The sequence below is a fragment of the Haliaeetus albicilla genome, chromosome 31, assembly GCF_947461875.1.
Source record: "Haliaeetus albicilla chromosome 31, bHalAlb1.1, whole genome shotgun sequence".
Taxonomy (NCBI): Eukaryota; Metazoa; Chordata; class Aves; order Accipitriformes; family Accipitridae; genus Haliaeetus; species Haliaeetus albicilla.
In genome coordinates this window covers 267,590-288,549 of record NC_091513.1, presented here as the reverse complement: position 1 = coordinate 288,549, position 20,960 = coordinate 267,590, and the positions used below count along the sequence as shown (strand labels likewise).

Below are 20,960 nucleotides of genomic sequence, written 5' to 3'. Positions count from 1 at the left end.
GGAGGGGATTTGGGGGCAGAAATTTAGGGGCAGAAATTTGGGGGGGATTTCAGGGCAGAAATTTGGGGGTGAAGTTTTGGCGACAGAAATTCGGGGGCAAAATTTGGGGGCGGGAATTTGGGGGCGGGAATTTGGGAGAAATTTGGGGCGGGAATTTGGGGCGGAATGGGGGGGCTCAAGGGGGGGGCTGGGTGGAATTTGGGGGGGTCGGGGGGGGCAGTTGGGGCCCTGTGGGGTAATTAACCCCCCCCCTCGTCTCGTGTCCCCCCCCCCCAGGTGACGGGGGGGGCCCCGGTGAACCCCCTCCCCCCCCTGGTGGGCGGCCCCCGCCCCGTTTTGGGGACCCCCAAAATCAACCCCACCGTCATCCAGGCGGCCCCCACCGTCTACGCGCCCCCCCCCGCCAAAAAAGTCCAGGTAAGGGGGGGCTGGGGGGCAATTGGGGGGGGGGGGCAAAGTAGGGGGGGAGGGGGCAATTGTGGGGGGGCAAATAGGGCGGCTGGGGGGCAAATTGAGGGGGTAGGGGGCAATTGGGGGGGCAAATGGGGGGGCTGGGGGCAAATTGGGGGGCAAATTGAGGGGGTAGGGGTCAATTGGGGGGGCAAATGGGGGGACTGGGGGGCAACTGGGGTGGCTGGGGGGCAATTGGGGCAAATTGCGGGGAGGGGGCAATTGGGGGGGCAAATGGGGGGCTGGGGGGCAAATTGGGGGGCAAATTGAGGGGGTAGGGGCAATTGGGGGGGCTGGGGGCAAATTTGGGGGGCTGGGGGGCAATTGGGGTGGCTGGGGGGCAATTGGGGCAAATTGGGGGGAGGGGGCAATTGGGGGGGCAAATGGGGGGGCTGGGGGCAAATTTGGGGGGCTGGGGGGCAATTGGGGCAAATTGGGGGGGAGGGGGCAATTGGGGGCAAATGGGGGGCTGGGGGCAAATTGGGGGGCAAATTGAGGGGGTAGGGGGCAATTGGGGGGGCAAATGGGGGGGCTGGGGGCAAATTTGGGGGGCTGGGGGCAATTGGGGTGGCTGGGGGGCAATTGGGGGGGCAAATTGGGGGGGAGGGGGCAAGTGGGGGGGCTGGGGGGGCAAATTGGGGTGGTAGGGGGCAAATTGGGGGGCTGGGGGCAATTAGGGGGCAAATTGGGGGTAAGGGGGCAAATTAGGGGCAAGAGAACAAATTAGGGGGGTAGGGGGCAAATTCGGGGGGGCTCGGGGGCAAATTGGGGGGGTAGGGGGCAAATTGGGGGCTGGGGGGCAATTGGGGCAAATTGGGGGGTAAGGGGGCAAATTAGAGGGGTAGGGGCAAATTGGGGGGGCAATTTGGGGGCCTGTGGGGGCAGATTAGGGGGGTAGGGGCCAATTGGGGGGCTGGGGGGGCAAATTGGGGGGTGGGGGGGCAATTTGGGGGGGCTGGGGGGCAATTGGGGGGCAAATTGAGGGGGTAGGGGGCAAATGGGGGGGCTGGGGGGCAATTGGGGGGCTTGGGGGGGCAAATTGGGGGGGATAAGGGGGCAAATTCCACCCCTGGGGGGGGCAAATGTTACCCGGGGGGGCAAAATTTTGGCCTGGGGGAGGGCAAATTTTGGCCATGGGGGGGTAAATTGAGGTCAGGGGGGGCAAATTCTGCCCCAGGCAGGGGCAAATATCACCGGGGGGGGTCAAATTTTGACCCGGGGGGGTAATTGCCCCCCCCGGGGGGTAAATTCAGTCTGGGGGGGTGTTAAACTTTGGGGGGGGTAAATTCCCTGCGGGGGGGCAAATTTGGGGGTTTGGGGGGGGCAAATCTGCCCCTGGGGGGGGTAAATTTGGGGGGGGTGGGGCAAATTTCACCCCGGGGGGGGCAAATCCCCCCCTTGACCCCGTTGACCCCGCAGGAGGAGCCGCCCCCCCCGCGGGCTCCGCCCCCCGAGGAGACTCGGATTGGGCCCTGCCTCCCCGCCGGCCCCGCCCCGGCCCCCGCTGGCCCCCCCGAGCCCCGCCCGGGCCCCGCCTTGGCCCCGCCCGCGCCTCGACCGCGCCGGCCACGCCCGCCTGACCCGCCCTTCTTGCCCCCTGAGGTGAGAGCTGGAAGGGGTGGGCGGGGTTTGGGGTGGGTGGGGCTTCCTGCAGGGGGTGGAGTCTCTTGGGAGAGGGGCGGGGCTTGCTGGAAGAGGCGGGGGAGCTTGTGGGCGGGGTTTCTGGTGTTAGGGGGTGGGGCTTGGGCAGGTGAGGGCGGAGCTTTATGGAAGGGGGCGAGGCTGCGGTTCTCAGGGGTGGGGCTTGCCTGAGAGGGGGTGGGGCCAGTTGCTTGGGGGTGGGGGTTGCTGGAGAGAGGGTGGGGTGAGGAGGGTCCTATGGGGGGTGGGGCCTTCTGGAAAGGGGGCGTGGCTGGGGGCGGGGAGTTGGGCAATTGGGGCGGGGTTTCTGGGGAGGGGGTGGGTTGAGGGGGCCTATTGGGTGGGTGGAGCCTCCTGGAGAAAGGGTGTGGCTTCCTACAAATGGGTGTGGTTTCCTGAAAAGGGGTGTGGCTTCTTGCAAATGGGGTGTGGCTTCTTGCAAAGGGGGCGGAGCCTCTGGGCCGGGCCAGACCACTGCTGGTGGGGGGGGAGTGGCAGTGCTTGGTGGCGTGGGTGTGGCTTAGGGGAGGGACGGGCGTGTCTGGGGTTGGCTGGGCGTGTCCACGTGATTGACAGGTGTGTCCCCACCCTTCCCCAGGTAGGGGCGGAGCCAGCGGCGGAAGACAAGAAGAAGGGGCGGGGCGAGCGGCTGAAGCGTTGCATCCGGACGGCGGCCGGGAGCAGCTGGGAGGATCCCAGTTTGCTGGAGTGGGACGCCGGTAGGGATACTGGGGATACTGGGGGGGCGGAGAGGGGGGCGGGGACACCTCGGTGATGTCACCCCGCCCCGTTTCGGTGGCAAAAAGCGGCAAAAATCGGGGTCGGGGAGTTGAGCGCGTTGGCCGGAATCGGGGAACGGCGGCGGGGCGCGGCGTCGCCGCGTCATCGTCGTCGCGTCATCGTCACCGTGATGTCACCGCGCCATCGTCACCGCGTCCCCTCGTCTCGTCCCCAGACGATTTCCGGATTTTTTGCGGGGATTTGGGGAACGAGGTCAACGACGACATTTTGGGTCGAGCGTTCGGGCGTTACCCGTCGTTCCTGAAAGCCAAAGTCATCCGGGACAAACGGACCGGGAAGACGAAGGGTTACGGCTTCGTCTCCTTCAAGGATCCCAACGATTACGTCCGCGCCATGAGGGAGATGAACGGTAACGGGGACGTCGGGACGTCGGGGGGACATTGGGGACATCGGGCGGATTGGGGACGTTTGGGATATTGGGATAACGGGGAAGGCGGAGGGACGCGGTGGGTTCGGGTTCTTGAAGAACGTCAACGATGACGTTCGTAGGATGAGAGAGATGAGCGGTAGGAGATTTGGGGGATGTTGGGGACGTTGGGGACATTGAAGGACCTTGGGGACATCGAGGACTTTGGGGACATCAAGGACTTTGGGGAAATTTGGGGACATTTGGTGACTTTGGTACTTTGGGGACATTTGGGGACATCGAGGACTTTGGGGACATTTGGGGACATTTGGGGACACTTTGGGGCCATTGAGGAATTCGGGTACATTTGGGGACATTGAAGACTTTGGGGACATTTGGGGACATCGAAGACTTTGGGGATTTTTGGGGACTTTGGAGACATTTGGGGACATTGAGGAATTTGGGGACATCGAAGACTTTGGGGACATTTGCGGATATTTGGGGACACTTCGGGGACATTGAGGAATTTGGGGACATCAAAGACTTTGGGGACACTTTGGGGACATCGAGGAATTTGGGGACATTTGGGGACATTTGAGGACTTTGGGGACATTGAGGACTTTGGGGACATTCGGGGACACTTTGGGGAAATTTGGGGACATTTGGGGACATCGAGGACTTTGGGGACTTTTGGGGACTTTGGAGACATTTGGGGACATTTGAGGACTTTGGGGACATTGAGGACTTTGGGGACATTTGGGGACACTTTGGGGACATTGAGGAATTTGGGGACATTGAGGGACATTTGGGGACATCAAAGACTTTGGGGACTTTTGGGGACTTTGGGGACATTGAAGACTTTAGGGATATTTGGGGACATCAAAGAATTTGGGGACATTTGGGGACTTTGGGGACATTTGGGGACATTGAAGACTTTGGGGATGTTTGGGGATATTTGGGGACACTTTGGGGACATTGAGGAATTTGGGAAATTGAGGCCTTCAGGGACATCGGGGACATCGAAGACTTTGGGGACATTTGGGGACATCGAGGAATTTGGGGATATTTGGGGACATTGAGGAATTTGGGGACATCGAAGACTTTGGGGACATTTGGGAATATTTGGGGACACTTTGGGGACATTGAGGAATTTGGGGACATTTGGGGACATTGAGGAATTTGGGGGACATCGAAGACTTTGGGGACATTTGTGAATATTTGGGGACATTTGGGGACATCGAGGACTTTGGGGACATTGAAGACTTTGAGGACATTTGCGGATATTTGGGGACACTTCGGGGACATTGAGGAATTTGGGGACATCAAAGACTTTGGGGACACTTTGGGGACATTGAGGAATTTGGGGACATCAAAGACTTTGGGGACACTTTGGGGACATTGAGGAATTTGGGGACATTTGGGGACATCGAGGACTTTGGGGACATTTGGGGACATTGAGGACTTTGGGGACATTCGGGGACACTTTGGGGAAATTTGGGGACATTTGGGGACATCGAAGACTTTGGGGACTTTTGGGGACTTTGGAGACATTTGGGGACATTTGAGGACTTTGGGGACATTGAGGACTTTGGGGACATTTGGGGACACTTTGGGGAAATTTGGGGACATTCGGCGACTTTGGGGACATCGAGGACTTTGGGGACATTTGGGGACACTTTGGGGACATTGAGGAATTTGGGGACATTGAGGGACATTTGGGGACATCAAAGACTTTGGGGACTTTTGGGGACATTGAAGACTTTAGGGATATTTGGGGACATCAAAGAATTTGGGGACATTTGGGGATATTTGGGGACACTTTGGGGACATTGAGGAATTTGGGAAAATTGAGGCCTTCAGGGACATCGGTGACATCGAAGTCTTTGGGGACATTTGGGGACATCGAGGACTTTGGGGACATTGAAGACTTTGAGGACATTTGGGGATATTTGGGGACACTTCGGGGACATTGAGGAATTTGGGGACATCAAAGACTTTGGGGACACTTTGGGGACATTGAGGAATTTGGGGACATTGAGGGACATTTGGGGACATCAAAGACTTTGGGGACATTTGGGGACTTTGGGGACATTTGGGGACATCAAAGACTTTGGGGACATTTGGGAATATTTGGGGACACTTTGGGGACATTGAGGAATTTGGGGACATTTGGGGACATCGAGGACTTTGGGGACATTTGGGGACATCGAAGACTTTGGGGACATTTGGGGACATTTGGGGACATCGAGGAATTTGGGGACATTTGGGGACATTTGAGGACTTTGGGGACATTGAGGACTTTGGGGACATTCGGGGACACTGGGGAAATTTGGGGACATTTGGGGACATCGAAGACTTTGGGGACTTTTGGGGACTTTGGAGACATTTGGGGACATTGAGGAATTTGGGGACATCGAAGACTTTGGGGACATTTGGGAATATTTGGGGACACTTTGGGGACATTGAGGAATTTGGGGACATCGAGCACTTTGGGGACATCAGGGACTTTTGGGGACATTGAAGACTTTGGGGACATTTGGGGAAACTTTGGGGAAATTTGGGGACATTCAGCGACTTCAGGGACATTTGGGGACATCAAGGACTTTGGGGATATTTGGGGACATTTGGGGACATTGAGGAATTTGGGGACATTCGGGGAAATTGAAGACTTTGGGGACATTTGGGGACATTTGAGGATTTTGGAGACATTCGGGGACACTTTGGGGAAATTTGGGGACATTTGGTGACTTTGGTACTTTGGGGACATTTGGGGACATTGAGGACTTTGGGGACATTTGGGGACATTTGGGGACATCGAGGACTTTGGGGACATTTAGGGACATTTTGGGGAAATTTGGGGACATTCGGCGACTTTGGGGACATCGAGGACTTTGGGGACATTTGGGGACATTGAGGAATTTGGGGACATTTGGGGACATCAAAGACTTTGGGGAAATTTAGGGACATTTGGTGACTTTGGGGACGTTTGGGGAAATTTAAGACTTTGGGGACGTTTGGGGACGTTTGGGGGCGGGGACACAGAGGGACCCTCAGCCCCGCCTTCCCCAGGGCAGTTCCCAGTATAGCCCAGTGCCTCCCAGTTCTCCCAGTCCTTCCCTAGTGTCCCCAGTCCCCTCCCAGTGTCCCCAGTCCCTCCCAGTGTCCTCAGTCCCTCCCAGTGTCCCCCGTCCCCTCCCAGTGTCCCCAGTCCCCTCCCAGTGTCCCCAGTCCTTCCCAGTGTCCCCAGTCCCCTCCCAGTGTCCCCCGTCCCCTCCCAGTGTCCCCAGTCCCTCCCAGTGTCCCCCGTCCCCTCCCAGTGTCCCCAGTCCCCTCCCAGTGTCCCCAGTCCTTCCCAGTGTCCCCAGTCCCCTCCCAGTGCTCCCAGTCCCTCCCAGTTCCCTCCTAGTTCATCTCCATCCTTTCCAGTCCTTCCCAGTCTTCTCCCATCCCCTCCCAGTCCCCTCCCAGTGCTCCCAGTCCCCTCCAAGTCCCCTTCCACTGCTCCCAGTCCTTCCCAGTCCCTCCCAGTGCTCCCAGTCCCTCCCAGTCCCATCCTAGTGTCCCCAGTCCCTTCCCAGTATCCCCAGTCCCCTCCCAGTCCCTTCCCAGTATCCCCAGTCCCCTCATAGTGTTCCTAGTCTCTCCCAGTATCCCCAGTCCCCTCCCAGTGCTCCCAGACCTTCCTTCCCAGTTCCCTCCTAGTGTCCCCAGTGTTCCCAGTCCCCCTCCCAGTGTCCCCAGTGCCTCCCAGTCTGCTCCCAGTCCCTCTCAGTGTTTCCAGTCCCTTCCCAGTCCCTTGTAGTCGCCTCCCAGTGTTCCCAGTCCCCTTCCAGTGCTCCCAGTCCTTCCCAGTCTCCTCCTAGTTCATCCCAGTCCCTTCCAGTCCTTTCTGGTATCCTCCCAGTCCCTTCCCAGTTCTCTCCCAGTGCTCCCAGTCCCTTCCCAGTGTCCCCAGTCCCTCCTAGTCCCTTCCCAGTTCTCTCCCAGTGCTCCCAGTCCCTTCCCAGTGTCCCCAGTCCCTCCTAGTCCCTTCCCAGTTCTCTCCCAGTGCTCCCAGTCCCTTCCCAGTGTCCCCAGTCCCTCCTAGTCCCTTCCCAGTTCTCTCCCAGTGGTCCCAGTCCCTTCCCAGTGTCCCCAGTCCCTCCTAGTCCCCTTGGAATCCCTCTCGGTGTCTCCAGTCCCCTCCCAGTCCTGCCCAGTCACCTCCCAGTGCTCCCAGTCCCTTCCAGTCCCCCCCGCAGTTCATCCCAGTCCCTTCCATTCGTCTCCTACTTCATCCCAGTCCTTCCCAGTCTCCTCCCAGTCCCCTCCCACTGCCCCCAGCCCCTCCCAGTCCCCTCCCAGTTCATCCCAGTGCCCTCCCAGTGTTCCCAGTCCCTCCCGGTCCCCTCCTACTTCATCCCAGTCCCCTCCCAGTCCCTCCCAGTCCCCTCCTAGTTCATCCCAGCCCTTCCCAGTCCCCTCCCACTGCCCCCAGCCCCTCCCAGTTCATCCCAGTCCCCTCCCAGTTGCTCCCCGTCCCTCCCAGTCCCCTCCTACTTCATCCCAGTCCCCTCCCAGTCCCCTCCTAGTTCATCCCAGTCCCCTCCCAGTGTTCCCAGCCCCTCCCAGTCCCCTCCCAGTTCATCCCAGTGCCCTCCCAGTGTTCCCAGTCCCTCCCGGTCCCCTCCTACTTCATCCCAGTGCCCTCCCAGTCCCCTCCTACTTCATCCCAGTCCCCTCCCAGTGTTCCCAGCCCCTCCCAGTCCCGTCCCAGTTCATCCCAGTGCCCTCCCAGTGTTCCCAGTCCCTACCTGGTCCCCTCCTACTTCATCCCAGTCCCCTCCCAGTCCCCTCCTAGTTCATCCCAGTCCCCTCCCAGCCCTTCCCAGTCCCCTCCCACTGCCCCAGCCCCTCCCAGTTCATCCCAGTCCCCTCCCAGCCCTTCCCAGCCCCCTCCCACTGCCCCAGCCCCTCCCAGTTCATCCCAGTCCCCTCCCAGTTGCTCCCCGTCCCTCCCAGTCCCCTCCTACTTCATCCCAGTCCCCTCCCAGCCCTTCCCAGTCCCCTCCCAGTGTTCCCAGCCCCTCCCAGTCCCCTCCCAGTTCATCCCAGTGCCCTCCCAGTTGCTCCCAGTCCCACCAGTTCCCCCTCTTTCCTTCCAGGGAAGTACGTGGGCAGCCGCCCCATCAAGCTGCGCAAGAGCATGTGGAAGGATCGGAACCTGGAGGTCGTGCGGCGGAAACAGCGGGAGAAGAAGAAACTGGGGCTGAGATAACGCCGGACTGGGACAAACTGGGAGGCACTGGGAGAAACTGGGAGGGGACTGGGACGGACCGGGAAGGGACTGGGAGCACTGGGAGGCGCAATAAAGGCCACGTGGCACTTCGTACAGCTGCGGCGTCCGGCTCTTGGGGGGGGGCGTGGCCTGCGACGGGGTGTGGCATGGAGGGGGCGTGGTCTGTGAAAGGGCGTGGCAAGTGAAGGGGAGGGGCCTGTGGGGGCGGGGCGGTGGGCGGAGTTATTGTAAATCCTTTATGTACAAGGCTTGGGCCCGGTGTGTTGTGGGTGTGGCCCTAGATGTGGGCGTGGCCCCGGCATGGGCGTGGCCCCTGACGTGGGTGTGTCCCAGGCCCCACCCACCCTTAACACAGCACCACGCCCACTCGTGTCTCAGCCAATGCTTTATTGGGACGGGGAGAGGGGGAGTTGGGAGTTCGGCCAATAGGAGCGTCCGGTGGGAGTTCAGGGGTGGGGCTTGTCCCGGCTCCGCCTCTCTGCCGGGTGGGTGGGCGGGGCCGAGGGGAGTGGGCGGGGACAGGGGAGGGCGTGGGCCGCCCGGCTCCAGCGCTGCATCCAATGGGAGAAGGGGATGTCGCCTGGGGGCGGGGCCAGGGTCCACTGGGCCGGCTGCTCCCACCTGTGGGAGGGGAGAAACGGGTGTGACGTCACAGGGCGGGGCATCCCCTAGCCACTCCCCCTTTGGACACCACCCCCTGCAGGGTGGCGCAAGCTCACCATTGGCCGACGAGGGCCTGGAGGCGGGGCCAAGCCTCGATGCACTGACGGCTCTGGGCGGCCAATAGGCGGAGCCGGGGGAGGAGCTCGGTGCCGGCCCCGCCCGCCGCCCTTCCTGGATGGGCGGGGAAAAAACACAAAGTGAGGGTGGGCGGAGCCAGGCCACACCCAAACCCGTGGAGTCCCGCCCCTTTCCCACTACTTACCCACCACTGGGTGGGGCTGAGGCGGCTCCACCCCTTCCCCGGGCCCCGCCCTCGGGCCCCACCCGCGCAGCTCCTGGCGCAGGGCCGCCGCCCGACACAGCGCCCACTGGGGGGCCTGCAACAGGACACGCCCGCTTAGGCCACGCCCCCTTCCCCCAAACCTCCTTCCCCGTAGGTGCCCCGCCTGCCCGAGTAGCCCCACCCACCCACGTAGCCCCGCCTCTCTCACCTTATAGGGCGGCAGCCCAAGGGCGTGGCAGGCGCGCAGCAGAGGATCCGGGGCGGGGCTGAAACGGGGAGGAGTCAGAAAGGGCGTGTCCCACCAACCCCCTCCCCCCAGGGCGCCCAACTCACCGCGGGTGGGGCTCTCCCAGTGCTCCCAGTTCTCCCAGTAACCGCTGCAGCCGCTCCCCTTCCCGCGCCAGGGCGGGGGGGGCCGCGCCCAGCCCGGCCCGCGCCACGCCCCTCACCTGCCGACACACCAAAAAGACCCCAAAAAATAAAAAAAATCGGGGGGGGGGGGACACACACACTCCAAAATTAAACCCCGCCCTTTCAAATTAAGCCCCACCCCAAAATCCAACCTCCCCCCCAATTAAGCCCCACCCTCTAAGTTAAACCCCGCCCCCAAGCTGGACACGCCCCCCTGTAAAATTTTTGGGGTCCCCCCCAAAATTTAAACACCCCCTCTCCAAAAAAACCCCCAAATCGAGGCGGATTTTAAAGGGACGGGGTTGAATTTTGGAGCCCCGCCCCTCGGATTTGGGAGGGTGGGCGTGGCCTGGGGACCCGCCCCTGGGTGTAGGTGGATTTCGGGGCCCCGCCCCCAAAATTTTGGGGTCCCCCCCGAGGGTTTTTGGGGTCCCACCTGGTCCTGGAGGGGCCGCAGCCGCTTTTTGAGGGTCCCGGTGGCGGCGGCCAAAGCTCGGAGCCGGCGCTGCCGCCGCGTCTGGGGGGGGGGGACCCCAAAATTAAGGGGATCCCCCCCCCGCACCCCTAAATCCCCCCCCGCACCCCCCAAATTCCCCCCCCAAACCCCCAAATTCCCCCCCCAGGACCCCCAAATTCCCCCCCAAACCCCCAAATCCCCCCGAACCCAAAATCTCCCCCCGCAAAAACCCCAAAATCCCTCCCTGCACCCCAAAATCACCCCCCCGCACCCCTAAATCTCCCCCAGGGGCCCCCCCCGTGAACCCCAAAATCCCCCTGACACCCCCAAACCCCCCCGCACCCCAAATTCCCCCCCCAAACCCCCAAAATCCCCCCCAGGACCCCCAAATCCCCCCCTGTGAACCCCAAAATCCCCGACACCCCCAAGTCACCCCCCGCACCCCAAATTCCCCCCCCAAAGCCCCAAAATTCCCCCCCCGGTCCCCCAAATCTCCCCCCACACCCCAAAATCCCCCCCAGGACCCCCCCATGAACCCCAAAATCCCCCTGACACCCCCAAACCCCCCCAAACGCCCCCGTGAACCCCCAAATTCCCCCCCAAACCCCGCCCCGCCCCCAAAATCCCACCCTGAACCCCAAAATCCCCCCCAGGACCCCCAAATCTCCCCCCACACCCCAAAATCCCCCCCAGGACCCCCCCATGAACCCCAAAATCCCCCTGACACCCCCAAAATCCCCCACCCCCACCCCAAATTCCCCCCCCAAACCCCCGAAATTCTCCTCCGGGACCCCCAAAATCCCCCCAGGCCCCCCCCATGAACCCCCAAATCCCCCTGACACCCCCAACCCCCCCCAGCACCCCAAAATCCCCCCCAACACCCGTAACCCCCCCCAGACCCCCCAAAATCCCCCTGACGCCCCCAAAATCCCCCCCCAAACCCCAAACTCCCCCCCCAAACCCCCAAAATTCCCCCCCAGGACCCCCAAATCCCCCCCACACCCCAAAATCCCCCCCAGGCCCCCCCCATGAACCCCCAAATCCCCCTGACACCCCCAAACCCCCCCCAGCACCCCAAAATCCCCCCCAAAATCCCCCCCCAACACCCCTAACCCCCCCCCAGCCCCCCCATGAACCCCAAAATCCCCCTCACACGCCCAAAATCCCCCCCCCAAACCCCAAATCCCCCCCAAACCCCCAAAATTGCCCCCCAGGCCCCCAACCCCCCCCCCAGCACCCCAAAATCCCCCCCAACACCCGTAACCCCCCCCAGATCCCCCCCGTGAACCCCCAAAATCCCCCTGACGCCCCCAAAATCCCCCCCCCAAACCCCAAACTCCCCCCCCAAACCCCCAAAATTCCCCCCCAGGACCCCCAAATCTCCCCCCACACCCCAAATCCCCCCCCCCGCACCCCAAAATCCCCCCCCCGCACCCCAAAACTGACCAGCCGGCGCCGGCCGCGCTGCAGGCGACGTCGCGGTTCCTCCGTGGAAAAATTTGGGGGGGGCGTCGCCGTCGCCCCCCCCCCGTAATTTTTGCACCCCCCGATGTAGAGCCCCCCGCGCCCCCGTCAGCCAGGCGACCTCCAGCGCCAATCTGGGGGGGGGGGGTCCCCAAAATAGTCCCGGGGGGGTCCCAGCACCCATTTTGGGGGGCCTAGAGGTCCCCAAAAAGGGCTGGGGGGGGCCCAGCACCCATTTTGGGGGGGTTTGGGGTCCCTAAAATGGCTGGGGGGGGGCCCAAAAGGTCCCAGCACCCATTTCGGGGGGGTTAGGGGTCCCCAAAAAAGGCTGGGGGGGTTCTGGGGTCCCCAAAATGGCCGGTGGGGCTCTAAAGGTCCCAGCACCCATTTTGGGGGGGGTTAGGGGTCCCCAAAAAGGGCTGGGGGGGGTCTGGGATCCCCAAAATGGCCGGGGGGGGCTCTAAAGGTCCCAGCACCCATTTTGGGGGGGTTTTAGGGTCCCTAAAATAGCCGGGGGGGGGCCCAAAAGGTCCCAGCACCCATTTTGGGGGGGGTTAGGGGTCCCCAAAAAAGGCTGGGGGGGGGTCTGGGGTCCCCAAAATGGCCGGGGGGGCTCTAAAGGTCTCAGCACCCATTTTGGGGGGGGTTAGGGGTCCCCAAAAAGGGCTGGGGGGGGGGTCTGGGGTCCCCAAAATGGCCGGGGGGGGCTCTAAAGGTCCCAGCACCCATTTTGGGGGGGTTTTAGGGTCCCTAAAATAGCCGGGGGGGGGCCCAAAAGGTCCCAGCACCCATTTCGGGGGGGTTAGGGGTCCCCAAAAAAGGCTGGGGGGGGGTCTGGGGTCCCCAAAATGGCCGGGGGGGGCTCTAAAGGTCCCAGCACCCATTTTGGGGGGGTTTTAGGGTCCCTAAAATAGCCGGGGGGGGGCCCAAAAGGTCCCAGCACCCATTTCGGGGGGGTTAGGGGTCCCCAAAAAAGGCTGGGGGGGGGTCTGGGGTCCCCAAAATGGCCGGGGGGGCTCTAAAGGTCTCAGCACCCATTTTGGGGGGGGTTAGGGGTCCCCAAAAAGGGCTGGGGGGGGGGGTCTGGGGTCCCCAAAATGGCCGGGGGGGCTCTAAAGGTCCCAGCACCCATTTTGGGGGGGGTTAGGGGTCCCCAAAAAGGGCTGGGGGGGGGTCTGGGGTCCCCAAAATGGCAGGGGGGGGCCCAGGAGGAGTTCTAAAGGTGCCAGCAGCAATTTTGGGGGGGGGTTGGGGTCCTGAAAATGGCCGGGGGGGGCCCAGCGCCCATTTTGGGGGGGGTTGGGGGGGGTTTTGGGGTCCCCAAAATGGCCAGGGGGGCTCCAGGGGGGGTTTGGGGGGGCCTAAAGGTGCCACCACCCATTTTGGGGGGGTTTGGGGGTCCCCAAAATGGCCGGGGGGGGGCCACAGCACCCATTTTGGGGGGGGCAGGGGTCCCCAAAATAGCCGGGGGACTGCCCAGGGGTGGTTTGGGGGGGCCCTAAGGGTGCCAGCACCCGTTTTGGGGGGCTTGGGGGTCCCCAAAATGGCCGGGGGGGGGGGGCCAGCACCCATTTAGGGGGGGTTTGGGGGAGTTTTGGGGTCCCCAAAATGCCCGGGGGGGGCCCAGGGGGGGTTTGGGGGGCCCTAAGGGTCCCAGCACCCATTTTGGGGGGGCCACGGATCCCCAAAATGGCCGGGGGGAGGTCCCAGCACCCATTTTGGGGGGCTTGGGGGTCCCCAAAATGGTTGGGGGGGGGACTGGGGGGGTTTGGGGGGGGTCCTAAGGGTTCCAGCACCCAGTTTGGGGGGGTTGGGGGTCCCCAAAAAGGGCTGGGGGGGACCTAATGGTGCCAGCACCCATTTTGGGGGGGCTTGGGGGTCCCAAAAAAAGGGCTGGGGGGGGTCTGGGGTCCCCAAAATGGCCGGGGGGGGGCCCTAAGGGTCCCAGCACCCATTTTGGGGGGGTTTGGGGTCCCCAAAATGGCCGGGGGGGGGGGGCCCGAGGGTGCCAGCCCCCATTTTGGGGGAACCCCCGGGATGGTTTTGGGGCACCTGGTGGGGGGGTTGGGGTGCGCTGGGGGGGTGACGAGATTTTTGGGGGGGGTCATGAGATTTTTGGGGGTTCCCCGGGGGGGTTTTGGGGTGCCGGGGGGGGGGTCGTTACCTGGCGGCGTCTTGAGTTTTGGGGTCCCCCCCCAGGCGCTGGGCGAGGCGCCGGCGTAGGCGGCTCAGCCGGAGCCGCAGGGGGGGCAACCGGGTGGCCAGGGGGGGCAACCGGGCCCACAACCCCCCCACGGCCCCCCACGATTCCTGGGGGGGGCACAAAAAAATAAAAATCCGTGGGGGGGTCCCCAAAATCTCCTACGTGCCCCCCCCCCAGCTCCTAAATCTCCCCCAAATCCCCCCCAAACCTCCAAAATGGTTTCACCCATAACGTGCCCCCCCCCTCCAAGGTCCCCAAATTTCCCTTTATCCCCCCCCGACACCCCCAAAACTGGCCACGCCCCCTCAAATTCCCACCCTGACCCCCCCAAAATAGACCCCGCCCCCCCAAAATTGACCCCACCACCCCAAATTCCCACCCTGACCCCGCAAAAATTGACCCCGCCCCCCAAAATTCCCACCCTGAGCCCCCCAAAAATTGACCCCGCCCCCCAAATTGACTCCGCCCCCTCAAGTTCCCTCCCCGACATCCCCAAAATTGGCCCCGCCCCTACAAATTCCCACCTTGACGCCCCCAAAATTGACCCCACCCCTTCAAATTCCCACCCTGACCCCCCCAAAATTGACCCTGCCCCCCCAAAATTGACCCCGCCCCCCAAATTGACTCCACCCCCTCAAATTCCCTCCCCGACACCCCCAAAATTGGCCCCGCCCCCCAAATTCCCACCCTGAACCCCCCAAATTGACCCCGCCCCCCAGTTTTCCCCTCCCCCCACCTCAATGAGCGTCTTCACGGTGGGCGGAGCCTCGGGGTCAAGGTCGGGGTCAAGGTCACTTTTCCTACAAGGGCAGAATAATTAGGGCTGGCTCAGGGCCCGCCCCTTTCTCTAGGCTCCACCCACTTTCCTAAGCTCCTCCCCCAGCCTTTAGCCCCACCCTGACTCAAAGCCACACCCGCAACTAGCCCCACCCCTTGTGAAAAGACCCGCCCGCCCCCAACCCCACCCTTTCCTGGAAAAGGGCAAGGCCACACCCCTCCTGTAGCCCCACCCCTTGAACAAGCCCCACCCCCAGACTTATCCCCACCCCCTGAAGCTCCACCCCTCAAAAGAAACCCCACCCCAAACCCCGCCCTCCCCATGCCAAGCCCCACCCCCAATGCCACACCCCCACCCCACCCGCCATCTCCCCACCCACTTCGGAGGCGCCCCGCCCTCTCCCCTAAGCCCCGCCTCCTCCCAGCACCCACCGCGGGCGTGGCGGGCGGGTCCTCTCCCGAGCCAGGCACTCCAGGGCCCAAAGCACCGCCCCCGGGGCGTGGCTGCTCAGCACCGCCTGCGCGGGGAGGGGAGGGACACACCCAGGTGGGGGGGGGCGGGGAGGGAGGGGAGAGGCCCCGCCCCGGCCCCGCCCCGGCCCCGCCCTCACCTTGGCCGCCCGCAGCCAGCGCTCGTTAGCGGCGCCCAGCGGGTCGCGCGTCCTGCGGGTGACGAGCAGCGGCGATTGATTGACAGGTCGGGGGTTGAGGGGCGGGGTGATTGGCAGGCCGGGTGATTGGCAGGTCAGATGATTGATTGACAGGTCAGGCGATTGACAGGAGAGCGACAGGCGGGTGGGGGTCAGCGGCGGGGCGGTAATTAGCATGCAAAACGAAGCACAGATGGGTCGATTAACAAGTTTGTGGTTGACAGGGGAGTGATTGACAAGCGGTTGATTGACAGATTAGTGATTGACAGGTCGTGGTGATTGACAGGTGAATCAATCAGGGTGATTGGCAGACCGGGATGATTGACAGGGCGCAGCGATTGACGGAACAATTGATTCACGAGTCAGAGTGAGCGATTAGCAGCAACACTTGATTGACACGCGGAAAATGATTGACAGATCAAAGTGAAAAGCCAGGGTAATTGACAGGTCGATGATTGACAAGATGATTGACAGGTCAGGGCGATTAACAGGTCAAGGTGATTGACAGGTCACGCTAATTCGCACGGTGATTGACAGGCGGCGCGGACGAGCAAGATGAAATGTTTGGCAAGCGGGAGTGATTGACAGGTCAAAAACGATCGACAAGATGATTGACAGGTCAGCCTGACGCAGCGGAGCGAGTGATTGGCAGGTCGCAGTGATTGACAGGCCACAATGATTGACAGGTGGCAGTGATTGGCGGGTGACAACGGGAAGCAGAGCAGCGTGATTGGGAGATCGAGATGAGTGACAGGTCAAAACGATTGACAAGCCGCGCTAATTAACGGCGCTAGCGGTAACGAGGAAGATAATTGACAGCTCGGGGATGATTGACAGGTGAGAAATGATTGACAAGTCAGCAGTGATTGACAACAGACCTGAATAATTGACAGGTAATTGATAAGGAAATGATTGACAGGCGGGCGGCAGAGGGATTGGCGAGACAACGAGCAATTAATCAGCACATGGAGCGATTAACGAGCACGGCTGTCAATCAAATGAAATGATTGACAGCTAAAACGTGATTTGCAGCTGAGATATGATCGACAGCTAGACAGCGATTGGGAAATGAAGGATGATTGACAGCCAAAGAGATCACGTGACCGACGGGCAGCGCCCAATCGGCGAACGAGCGACAAATGACCCGGCAGGGCGGGATTGACAGCGAGGGGGGCGGGGCTTACTCCTCAGGTGGGCGGGGCTCCAGCCCCGCCTCCAGCGCCTCCGCCCGCATCCGGCAGACGGCCCGCACCGACACCTAAGGGGAGGAGCCGCTCACTGGGAGCCACGCCCACCCCCATAGCCCCACCCACCGCGAGCCACACCCCTCCAGCCCGTGCCCGCCCACCCCGGCCACACCCACCCTCGAGCCCCGCCCGCTCTCACCAGCACTTCCGGCTCCACCCCCACGGCGACCGCCGCCTCCAGCTCCGGCCCCGCCTCCCACCGCCTGCGGGAGCAAGGCATCGTGGGAAGGGCCACGCCCGCGCGGGCGAGCCATGCCCACACCGCGTAGCCCCACCCTCGAGGGGAAGCCCCGCCCACCCCCCTCGCCTGTCACTCACCCTGGGGGCGGGTCCAGGGCCCCCCGCCCCGCCCGCAGCCGCTGCCCCGCCCTCGCCGCCGCCGCCCCCATCAGCCGCAGCTCCAGCCCCCGCCGAAGCTCCGCCCCTCGCCGGGATTGCCCCGCCCCTAGCTCCGCCTCTAAAAGAAAATAAAGTCACCTGACTCATGATGCCCCTCCCACTCCCCCCAAAAAAGGGGAGGGGTCGACCCCTCCCCAAACTCACCCAGCTCCAGAGCCGCCTCCTGGGCCCCGCCCAGGGCCGCGCCCAGCCCCTCCACCTCCTGCCGCAGGCGGGGCAACGCCCCCTCGGGCGGGGCCGGCCCCGCCCCCTGGCGGCGAGGTCAAAGGTCAGCAAGAGACACACAACGCACCCCCCCCCACACCCCAAATTTGGGGGGAACACACCCCAAAATTTGGGGGATCCTCCTCTTTGCCCCGCCCACAATTTGGGAAAAAAACCTTAATCGCCCCGCCTGCAATTTGGAGTGCCCCCTAATTACCCCGCCCTTAATTGAAGCACTCCCCTAATTACCCCGCCCCCAATTTGGGGGACCCTCCTAATTACCCCCCCAATTTAATGACGCCCCTAATTGCCCCCCCCAAATTCCGCAGACCCCCCTAATTGCCCCCCCCAATTTGGAATCCCCCCTAATTACCCCACCCTTAATTAAAGGACTTCCCTAATTACCCCCCCTAATTTGGGGGACCCCCCAACTGCCCCCACCTAATTTGGGGGACCCCCCTAATTACCCCCCCAATTTAATGACGCCCCTAATTGCCCCCCCAAATTTGAGAAATGCCCCTAATTAACCACCCCAATTTCACAGAACCCCCCTAATTGCCCCCCTCCAAATTTGGGGACCCCCCTAATTGCGCCCCCCCCAAATTAGGGGACCCCCAAATCCTCCCCCACCCCCCCAAAATCTGCCCCCCCCCAAAATCTGCCCCCCCCCCCTTCACCTTCGTTTCCTCCAGGTGCCGGTACCTGAACCCCGAGTTAAGGAACAAATTTTTGGGGGGGGGGGGGGGGGGACGGACACGATTTGGGACCCCCCACGGGTTTTTGGGGTGCCCCACCCAGTTTTTTAGGTGCCCCCCCCAATTTTTAGGGTGCCCCCCCTGGGTTTTTAGGGTGCCCCCCCAAATTTTGGGATACCAGAACAGATTCCCCCGAATTTTCTTCACGGTCCTGTGAAAAAAAAATGACACCCCCCCCCCCCAAAAAATCAGACCCCAAACGACTGGGATCCCCCCCAAAATGTTGAGGACCCCCCCCCAGATTTTGGGGACCCCCCCAGATTTTGGGGACCCCCTCCCGAGATTTTGGGGGGTCTCTCCCCCCCCCTCACCGTGGGTGTCGGACGTGGCGGGTGATGAATTCCCAAATGGGGGCGCAGGACCCCGAGCACAGCCTGGGGGGGGGGGGGAAAGGGGGGGTCAGGGGGACCCCAAAAAAACACGGGGACCCCAAAATTCCCCCAGAGGGACCCCAAAACCCCCAAGGGGACCCCAAAAACCCCCTGGGACCCCCCACCCTGACTAGAAAGGAGCCCAAAACCCCCCAGGACCCCCTATCCCACCCCAAAGGGACAAAAAACCCCCCCCAAAATTCACCCCAAAACCCCCAAGGGGACCCCAAAAATCCCTTGGGACCCCCCACCCTGACTGAAAAGGACCCCAAAATCCCCAAAAGGGACCCCAAAATCCCCAAAAGGGACCCCAAAACCCCCCAGGACCCCCACCCTGAATGAAAACAGACCCCAAAACCCCTCAGGACCCCCTCAAAGAGACCCCAAAAACCACTGGAAACCCCAACCTGACTGAAAAAAAACCCCCAAAACCCCCCAAAGGGACCCCAAAACCCCCCCGAACCCCCAAGGGGACCCCAAAACACCCCCAAAAGTACCCCCAGGACCCCCCACCCTGACTGAAAATGACCCCAAAACCCCCTCAAACGGACCCCAAACCCCCCCAAAAACCCCAAAGGCACCCCAAAACTCCTTGGGACCCCCCACCCTGACTGAAAAGGACCCCACAATCCCCCAGGACCCCCCAAAACCCCCCAGGACCCCCACCCTGAATGAAAACAGACCCCAAAACCCCCCAAAGGGACCCCAAAACCCCCCCCGGACCCCCAAGGGAACCCCAAAAACCCTTCGAGACCCCCCCACCCTGACTGAAAAGGACCCCAAGCCCCCCCCAAAAGAACCTCCAAACCTCCCAGGACCCCCACCCTGAGCGAAAATTACCCCAAAACCCCCCAAAGGGACCCCAAAACCCCCCAGGACCCCCAAAAGCCCCTTGGGACCCCCCACCCTGACTGAAAAGGACCCCAAAACCCCCTCAGGAACCCCCCAAAGGGACCCCAAAAGCCACTGGGACCCCCACTCTGACTGAAAAGAACCCCCCAACATCCCCCCAGCACCCCCAAAAATGACTGGGACCCCCCCACCCTGACTGAAAAAGACCCCCAAAACCCCCCAAGGGGACCTCAAAATCCCCCAGGACCCCCAAGGGGACCCCAAAAGCCCCTTGGGACCCCCCACCCTGACTGAAAAGGACCCCAGAACCCCCTCAGATGGACCCCAAAACTCCTTGGGACCCCCACCCTCACTGAAGAGGACCCCAAAACCCCTTCAAAGGGACCCCAAACCCCCCCAGGACCCCCAAGGGGACCCCAAAAGCCCCTTGGGACCCCCCACCCTGACTGAAAAGAGCCCTAAAATCCCCCCAAGACCCTTAACCTGACTAAAAAGGATGCCAAAACCTCCTCAGAAACCCCAAAAGGACCCCAAAACTCCTTGAGACCCCCCACCCTGACTGAAAAGGACCCCAAAACCCCCCAAAGGGACCCCAAAAAACCACTGGGACCCCCACCCTGACTGAAAAAGACCCCAGAACCCCCCAAAGGGACCCCAAAACTCCTTGAGACCCCCCCACCCTGACTGAAAAAGACCCCAGAACCGCCCAAAGGGACCCCAAACCCCCCCAGGATCCCCAAGGGGACCCCAAAAGCCCCTTGGGACCCCCCACCCTGACTGAAAAAAGACCCCAAAACCCCCCCAAATGGACCCCAAACCCCCCCAAAGGCACCCCAAAACTCCTTGGAACCTCTCACCCTGACTGAAAAGGACCCCAAAACCCCCCAAAAAGACCCCCAAACCCCCCCAAAGCCCCTCCGGAGACACCCAATCCCCCTCTATGAAGGAAAAGCGGGGGGGGGGGGTGTCCATCCCAAATCTCCCCCCCCCGAAGAACAAACGAGCCGGCTAACGCCCCCCCCGCCCGCCTTCCCGGCTTGGGGGGGGTCTCCCCGCCGTTTCCCACCTCCGTAGAACGGCACCGGAGGGTGCGAGGCCCGGCGGCAGCTCCATTTCTCCCGCCGCCCACCGCCCCAACGCCTCCTCGGCCGGCGCCATGACGGGACGGGGGAGAGAGAAGCGGGAAGGCGGAAACCACAAAAAGGCGGGAAGGCGGCGCCGCCGCGGGGCACGATGGGAGTCGTAGTCCCGGGCGCAATGGGAGTCTATGGGAGGCGCGGGGCATGACGGGAGTTGTAGGCCGGGTTCAATGGGAGTCTACGGGGGCCGCGGGGCATTGTGGGAGTTGTAGGTCGGGTCTATGGGAAGCCGCAGAGCATTGTGGGAGTTGTAGGCCGGGTTCAATGGGCGTCCATAGGAGGCCGCGGGGCATTGTGGGAGTTGTAGGCGCGGGTTCAATAGGCGTCTATGGGAGGCCGCGGGGCCTTGTGGGAGTTGTAGGCCGGGTTCAATGGGCGTCTATGGGAGGCCGTGGGGCATGACGGGAGCTGTAGTCCTTGAAAGGCAACAGCCGCCATTTTGGGCACTCTAAATAGAGGCTGGGGGGGGTCCCCATTTTTTTGGGGGGGGGGTGGGGGGATTTGGGGGGGTTTTGGGGGAATGACCCCCCCAAAAATGCTCGGGGGGGGGGCTGGGGGTGTCCCCGGAA

The 20,960-nt window shown here is 62.4% G+C and overlaps 2 protein-coding genes across 5 annotated transcripts; one reads left to right on the top strand and one right to left on the bottom strand.

Annotated features, from left to right (window-relative positions):
* Positions 1-267: 267 nt before the first annotated feature.
* On the top strand, positions 268-8,605 carry RBM42 (RNA binding motif protein 42; the record flags this gene model as incomplete). The annotated part of the gene is made up of 5 exons (XM_069774631.1): positions 268-417; positions 1,870-2,052; positions 2,690-2,810; positions 3,047-3,241; positions 8,383-8,605. Coding segments are annotated over 5 exons (762 nt in total), but the record flags the coding sequence as incomplete, so codon positions are not given.
* Positions 8,606-9,325: 720 nt separating this feature from the next.
* On the bottom strand, positions 9,326-20,571 carry HAUS5 (HAUS augmin like complex subunit 5). 4 transcript variants are annotated; one of them, XM_069774673.1, is made up of 18 exons: positions 20,319-20,465; positions 18,341-18,403; positions 18,148-18,180; positions 17,952-17,976; positions 17,215-17,320; positions 16,990-17,128; positions 16,811-16,874; positions 16,609-16,682; positions 15,386-15,437; positions 15,207-15,292; positions 14,734-14,797; positions 13,959-14,104; positions 11,777-11,928; positions 10,310-10,390; positions 9,796-9,911; positions 9,671-9,728; positions 9,442-9,556; positions 9,326-9,350 (listed from the first exon to the last, which is right to left on the bottom strand). In XM_069774673.1, the coding sequence occupies exons 1-16, from the start codon at positions 20,408-20,410 to the stop codon at positions 9,672-9,674; spliced, it is 1,350 nt and encodes a 449-aa protein (XP_069630774.1). In that variant the 5' UTR covers positions 20,411-20,465; the 3' UTR covers positions 9,326-9,350; positions 9,442-9,556; position 9,671. The 4 variants fall into 4 exon arrangements, with proteins under 4 accessions (XP_069630774.1, XP_069630771.1, XP_069630775.1 ...); XM_069774670.1 differs by lacking the exon at positions 17,952-17,976 and having other exon boundaries at positions 20,319-20,570; XM_069774674.1 differs by lacking the exon at positions 16,990-17,128 and having other exon boundaries at positions 20,319-20,566.
* Positions 20,572-20,960: the final 389 nt, after the last annotated feature.

Coding starts and splice junctions, on each gene's coding strand:
- HAUS5 (XM_069774670.1), bottom strand. CDS start 20,537: ATGCCCCGCGCCTCCCATAGACTCCCATTGCGCCCGGGACTACGACTC. Junction 14,798..15,206: donor ACCCGCCCGCCACGCCCGCG/GTGGGTGCTGGG, acceptor CTGCCCTTGTAG/GAAAAGTGACCTTGACCCCG. Junction 14,105..14,733: donor CCGTGAAGACGCTCATTGAG/GTGGGGGGAGGG, acceptor TGCCCCCCCCAG/GAATCGTGGGGGGCCGTGGG.